Source organism: Balearica regulorum, chromosome 2, assembly GCF_011004875.1.
Source record: "Balearica regulorum gibbericeps isolate bBalReg1 chromosome 2, bBalReg1.pri, whole genome shotgun sequence".
NCBI lineage: Eukaryota > Metazoa > Chordata > Aves > Gruiformes > Gruidae > Balearica > Balearica regulorum.
Genome location: NC_046185.1, coordinates 136,512,385 through 136,520,097, shown reverse-complemented (window position 1 = coordinate 136,520,097; position 7,713 = coordinate 136,512,385). Strand labels below are relative to the sequence as shown.

At 35.8% G+C, this 7,713-nt stretch overlaps 1 protein-coding gene across 1 annotated transcript in view; it reads right to left on the bottom strand.

Moving 5' to 3' along the window:
• Positions 1 to 1,360: 1,360 nt before the first annotated feature.
• AGMO (alkylglycerol monooxygenase) overlaps positions 1,361 to 7,713 on the bottom strand; it is a 196,100-nt gene continuing 189,747 nt past the window's right edge. Inside the window, 1 exon segment of the mRNA XM_075746077.1 lies at positions 1,361 to 1,822. Coding sequence (XP_075602192.1) covers positions 1,742 to 1,822 — 81 coding nt within the window. The 3' untranslated portion in view covers positions 1,361 to 1,741.

The window sequence follows — 7,713 nt, the reverse complement described above, 5'->3', positions numbered from 1 at the left end:
TAAGCTCCTGGCTGTCACACTGGCGTGTTAGTCACGAGATTATATTTCCAATCTTGAACTGAGGGGTATATAATTGTATTTATCCATTTCCTAAAAAGACATTGGAAGCCTACCTTGTTATGAATAAAAGCTTGAATTAAACTTCTCAACAAGTATTTAAAATCTGATTTCTTCTAGGGCCAGTTTTTTTGTCTTCTCATTACATAAAGTGAAAAATATCCACAAGTAAGTTCTCTATTTAAACACACCTTCAGTTTAGGAAGGTATTGTCTTTACTTTGCATCCCAGATATTTGTACCTCTAATCAAACTAACATCTGCTTTCTCAGTCAAATATTTCAAGGTCTTTGAGCATAATCTAAAGTGATAGGCACAAGACATCTGATACACAAATGGAATAACTTAAAACTTGGGTTTAAAAGTAAAAATTTATATAAAATTAAGCAGATACTATCACTAGACTTTGGATAAATTTTATTCATATAACATTATTGTGTTTCTGACAATTTATTGGAAACATCCAATTATGTAGACAGTGGCATCTGTAACAGCTAGAGACTGAAAATATGGGTTAATTAAAAGTAGGCTATCTGTCTAAATCTGAGATGTCTGTTAGTATGTCACTAATATCTTTAAGGAAAATGGAATGGGAAAAAAACCAACCCAACCCAAACTTAAACCCCATTTTTTAATCCAGGTATTAGTACTAGTTTGAAGCACGCAAGACAGCCTACATTTTTTAGCTACTTGACTTTAAGCACTTCTAAAAGTCTTGGAGCCAAATAAGAAGTTGGAAGAGCGTGAGGAAAGAAAAACAACCTAGCTCCAGTATTTTTGCCAGTCCTGCTGTTTGGAGACTCCCTTTACTATTTGTATTTAATTTTCCTATCTTAGTACAAACCATCTTTCCAACAGCTCCTGAAAGACAAGACATGCATCTCCTCTGAGATCACCCCAGCAGGAAATTACCAGAAATTAAGGGCCCAGCCTTGCAAATATTTTGTCACGTGAGTAACATTAGTCAATGGGATACCCATGTGTAAGTGCTGGCTTGATCAGCATATAAAGTTGGCCACTGCAGGTGTACTCCTTAAATAATTCAATCTAAACTGCAAGTCTGCATTATACAACATATACATCAGCCACTTTTATTGAAGATGTTTCAACTCATACTAGTTCGAGTTATTTTATCATGCTGGTTTTAATCAGTTTCTTGCCTCGACTACTCATCCTCATGTAGCTATATGTTATGAACAGCGAATTGGGCATGACATTGAGATTCTAGTGCAATTCAATCATTACGGAAAAACTGACATTCACACATGTTCATGTTTAGCCTCAATAGGAAGACAATAAGTCACTTTATACCAGGATACAACAAATATGATTTTAATTATTCCTCTTGCAATAAATACTTTTCACATATGATTACTAACAAAAATCACTGCAAAATGCAATTAGTTTTAACTGGTTTCTAAGACTTTGTAATCCTTTGGATGCAAAAATATATGTTGTGAACAACATTTTATTGGGGGAAAATTAAATATTTTTTTAAAAATCAAAGAAAAATGAATATACATCGTAATGAATCTTTCAAACCTTCATGCGAAATCACAAACCTTTCCTATCATAAGTGGAATGATTGCAATTCAGTACGATTCATGGTTGATTAATTCCAGGGAACTTAGAAGGTTATTCCAAAGTGCTGTTTCCATAATTAAAGTGATGTTAGATCTGCTCTTTCAGTGATGTTTGTCTTTGGATGAAGCCATCTGCTTCATAATTTGGATTCCCCAGAATGCAGCGCAGAGGAAAAACAAGACCTACAACAGAGAATTTAAAATAAGAAACATTATATAATATTTTTTTAAATTATACTTGTCTGTAAATATAATGAATGGGTGAAACCAGAGAGCTCTCAAGTAGAAAAATTATACAAGAATTCTAGGCGTAGTGATGAATTCACTCTAGGAATGTATGGGTTTTTTTATTACTCTTTATTGTGTACATTCCTGATGGAATTTGTTCTTTCTGAATGGTACCAAAACAAGATAACTGGCAAAGCCTGCATGACCTTCCCTACTTTGTAATTGAGTTTGGATTTGGAGTACTCGGTGTCATGTACAATAAAATAGGACAATAATAACACCAGCAGTGACAGAAGGTAGCTGCAAAAATGTTTACTGGTTTCTTTTTTGGCAAATGATCTGAAGAATCTGTAAGTTGCATGGTAGGGTACAAATGTCCAAAGTAGCCTTAAACAGAATCTATGGCAAAAGACGTGTTCTAACTGCAGTACTACAGATTAGTACTTATTCCCCAATCTGCTATTTATGATGGGACACAAACTAGATTGGAAACAACTTAAAGATGTAATAGTCTTTATCTTGTCCTTGGCTCTGTACATCTTTTCTTTTTTTCTTTTTTTTTTTTTTTTTTTTTCCAGTCAATGAATTTTAATGAGAGATCTAATAATTCTTTTTTCATTAATTTGCTGAAAACTGCTTTGGGATGAGTAAAAATACTTGCAGGGTAAAGTCTAGTTCAGGTAATAGCTTTGTCCAAAGAACAAGAAAGAGAGCAGGATAAAAAGTGTCTGCACACATGTGTATGTGAAATTTTGTACTTTAAATTTTCTGAAGTAAATCTTTGTCTTTCATGTAAAAAAAATTCCTTGACTTAGAAAATTGCAATATTAAGGCAGTTTCTTCAGTAACCTGTAACAAGTGAATTTTTTTACTGTGAGTTGAACATAACATTCCATTTATACTGGAAGATGTTTTGTTCAGGTGATTGTTTTGTTTTGGTTTTTTTTGTTTGTTTGTTTGAAGAGACAGAGAATATTGAAAAAAAAAAGGAATTTGGAGTCAGATTATAATAATTCTTTTTTTTCAGTTTAATCTGCAATCAAAAGGTACTGACTAGGAGAGATCCAATTTTAACATTAACATCATTTAACATTCCACATTTAAGAATGTATGGCCTAAAAATCTACTTCTGGCCTCATCTACAGTCACTCACCAAAGTACATGAGATCTGAATGTCCAATATAAATAATAAATGACCATAATACATAAAAGGTACTAATCTTGCACTTATTGAACGGAATGTGATGGAATCATGTCTGATCCCTCTCACAACCTGTTTGGGACAGGTACAGGCTTCATGTAGTCTATACATTACATACTTAGCAGCACAAGATGGAAATAACATGATGTATCACTAAGTTGAATTTCAATTAAATAAAAAAAAAAAAATCCAATCCCCATTCAACCTTTATCAAGACAAATTCCCTTCAACTATTTTCATTAAAGGCTTTTATTTGACTTGAGCAAGGGTAGGCCGTCTGCTGTGTTCAAAACTTCTGATGATGCTGTAGGTGCTGTGCTTGTGGTCCCATATGTAAGAAAGACCCATAAAATTCTCACCAAAAGACTTACTTAAAAGATTTTCAACCCTTTAGGTATAAAAGACTTGACTTTTTTTTTTTTCCCCCCTTGCGTTATCACAAACACCTTATAAAACTGCATAGCTCTATTTTACAGCTATGGAATGGAAAGACTTTTTAAGCAGTGCTGCAGGCAGATACTCTCTGTGTTTTGTGAGATGCTTTATTTCTATGCTGAGATGCCCCATAGAAGTAAATCAGCTACAAATAACTCTCTGTATTTCTGATTTGGCTGTTATGTAATTGGGATGAGTGTGAATCGTGACACATAAAGTGATGACTTACACATAACATGCTCTTACTGCAGAAAAATTCTTTGCCGTGCTATCTCCAGAAACAGATCTTATCCACTTGTCATAATTAGTACTTCTCTGACACATTACTAAACTCTTTTCATTCCTCACCTCAGAAAGATCACTCCTATTCCTGGAAGATACATTAAATATAGAAGTATTTCATTTTCAGAAGAAGCATGTTTAAGCACATTTAATGACTGAGGTGCAGGGCATTTGTGGGGGATTAATGACTGCTGGGAGATGATGATCACCTGAAGAAGCACAGCCATGGGCCATTAAGCCCCAGGAAATGTCCTCAGCTAAAGATGGTTATTACTATTATAGCCCGAAAATGAAAAAAACATCTCGGATGAATTTTTCTTTTTAAAATGGAGTGATGCAATTTCTCCTTTCTTAATTAAATTCTTTATTGTGAATTTCTTAAAGCATGCAGTCAATGCTTGTGTGGGTGTATTTCAAATTGCAGTTATTACATCCAGAATGAAAACCCACATACTGCACATTGTGGATCTGCAGAACAAGTTTGGCTTCATGATTCTATAAAAGTATTGATTCACTGCCTATCAATGTCAGGACTGCCAGTACTTGATGGAAATAACGTATCCATGAAACAAGAATGCTGCAAGGTTGTGGGGGACGGGGTTTGAGAAAAACCCAAACATCAGGGAAAAAAATTAAGGGGCCACATTCTCCCTTGCATGACAGCAATTCTGGCTGGCTCTACTGCTATAATGCTGACCTACCCTGAGCAGAGCCAGCTGTACGGGGCTACCAAGCAGAAACTTGCTGTGTAGGTTGGAGTTCAGTTTCTTTTGATTGCTGCTGCATATTTTGGAGTTACAAGGCTTGACCCACTTGAATGAATGGTGCAATCAGGTGATGTCAGCAATGGAAAGACAAGATGATACGTGCCAGAATTTTGAGCAGACAATAGCGTAGGCAGCAGGAAGTAGCAGAAGAGCATTCCACCAGGTGATCTGAACTATAGTTGACTGGTATTTTTCTAATGCCTTTGGGAAAACATCTTTCCTGAATCCTATCTGCAGATATTTTACATTTTCTGTTCAACTCTCTCGCACCCTAACAGGTTGGGGTTTGGCTTTGGTTTGTTTTGGGGATTTTTTGTTGTTTGTTGGGGTTTTTTTTTCTCCTTCATAGTTTCTAAATTATTATCATAGAAATTCTCATTCTTTCTTGTATTGTCTAAACCAACTAATATTTGTCCCTTGATAAAAATATTCACATATCATTTTCTTAATTGAGCTGGTTTTGAAATAAAAAGATAGAATTAAATAGTATACACTGAGAAAAGTTCCTCCACAAAAATATTACATAAGAATAATAGTTTTACTTCTGTCTTCAAATGAAAAATTACTGTGGAGAGTGGTCATATATGGGACAGGTAGGCCTAAAAGCAGAATTTCTCACAACCATATATCCAGCAAAGTTAAATGCAAACTTTTTGCCACTTTAATATAAGCACTTGTTACATTTACCTGTTCAAGTAACTACAGATTAATTATAGACTGTGCTTTAGATGGCTGGAAGAGGACAGTACTCTTCCAAATATTTACTTTACCTCCTGTCATATAGTCTTTCTATTTCCATACAGCCCATATTCTCTCCCTGAATAAGCCTACAGAAATGTAAATAACATTCTTCACAAGAACAAAGGTAGCTTAACTAATGGATTGACTGCAGGACTGAGTCTACTCTTCACCGGAAATCCCCACTGGAGTGATCCAAGTTTATTGGGCTGTAAACTACTTTAAAATCATTAGCTAAATTCAGACACCCACTTCTGCATGATTAGCTTTGTTGGTGATCACTAATGTTATTTTCTGCCATTTTCTCTATTGTAATGGCTTTGTATACCTGAATTGCCTAGATATAGTGTCTTTCCTCTTGCAGATTTCATCTGTATAGAATTAGAAGCCTTTAGACATTGGTCTAGAAATATAGAGAAATGTCCGGATAGCCCTGCTTTAAAGAGGGGGAAGAGTCTTGAACCACAAGACCTTAGATCTCTTCCAACCTGTCCTGCTTTCAGCTGAGAAAGAGTTAGTTATCTTTTCTAATAGCTGGTATAGTACTGTGTTTTGTATTTAGGATGAGAATAATAACACACTGGCGTTTTTAGTTGTTGATAGGTAGTTGTAGTATCTACACTACATCAAGGACTTTTCAGCTTCTCACACCCTGCCAGGTGCACAAGAAGCTGGGAGAGCACAGCCAGGACAGCTGACCCAGACTGCCCAAAGGGATATTCTCTACCATACAGCATCATGCTCTGTATATAACTGGGGACGCTAGCTGGGAGGCAGATTCACTGTTCGGAAATAGACTGGGCATTGGGGGGGGGTTTCTGCATGTGGTGAATAATTGCATTTTTGTATTATTTGTTTTATATATTATCATTATTACTATTATTATCTTCTTCCTTTGTTATCCTACTAAACTGTCTTTATCTCAACCCACAAGCTGTTTTGGGTTTTGGGTTTTTTTTTCCCATTCTCCTCCCCATTCCCTTGTGGGGAAGGAGAAGATGAGTGAATGATGCTTAGGTATTGCCTGGGGTTAAACCACAACACAACCTAAATCATTCTATGATTATCTGACATTTCTCAGATTCTGCCTAGATGTGTTCACTCCAAATTTCGCTGCAGAGACAGTCTGCAACTGCGCGACAGATTGGCTGTATCTGGGGTACACCACCATATGAACAGGTGTGTTTTAGATACTGAATTCTCTGAACATCTCTGTGATGGGTGATGTATTCCTAACTCTAGAGAGGGCTTGGGAAGGTCAGCACATCCACATACTTCATTAGGTTGGCTGTTCACATCATTAAGTGGACCTGATACTGGCAAACGTGGTAAACAACGAGCCCTCTCATGATGCTGAGAATTGTTTAACTGATGACTGCAAATCAGACATGATTAAGGTTCTTTTTATATCCTTTATCTACAAATCTAAACATGGCTTCTTCAAAGGGACCAGAAATCATTTCATACTATCAATATTAATGATAGAGTAATTTTTTAACCTTTATCTGAGAAGGCTGTGTCTGGGTAATGTCATTGTCCTTTTCTAATAAAGATGGGGATCGTGAACTGATATAACAGTTAATAAAAAAATACTAATATTAATAACAAAATGGTTGAATGCACTACTCCAGATTTCACAAGTACCTAAATGGTGCAGTTTTCACTAATAGCATTGCTGTTTTCCCACTTCTCTACACAGGACTGCTTCAGGTGTTGAACTACATAGAGGAGATGATAGAAAATATATGTCTCGGAAGTGGGGAAAGAGGTTCTCTGTTTCTGGAAGTCAGGGTTTGGGTAATAAAGACATGGATCTTCATTCGCAATGCAATGTTTTGAGATGAGTTGTCTAAGGCTAATAGAGAAATCTGGCATTAACAGCCGATCCAGAAATCACTAACCTTGTACAGTGCACAGGTCAAGAAGATTGCACTAGCAAAAAAAGTTACAATAATAATACCTGGAAAGGGAAACCAAGAAACAAGAAGATTCCTTCTCTGTGTATGCGTTCCATATACTAGGAAATATATGGAGAAGGAAGTGGGAAGCTGATTTTTTTTTTTTTTTTTTTTTTTTGGTGAAGGAATTGTGGATAGAAGGGAACAGGGACAACTATGATAGTAGTGGTTTCACAGCATTTGTCTAAGATTTCTGTAAAAGTAACAGGAGGTCTGGAAATTCTCCACAAAGGTTCATGAGTATTGGTGCAGCTCATATCTCGCAGATTCAGCATGTCCCTGACATAGAACAAGGTGTGTATTAAGAGATTTGGCACAAGCAGGATTAAGCCAAGTATCTTCAATGCCCAAAAAAGCATATTGATAGTTCACTCACAGACTGGTTTCTTGTTACTATGATATATCTCATTTGTTTTATACTTCATTATTAACAGATAATGAGAAAATAACAGGGAAGTGATATAT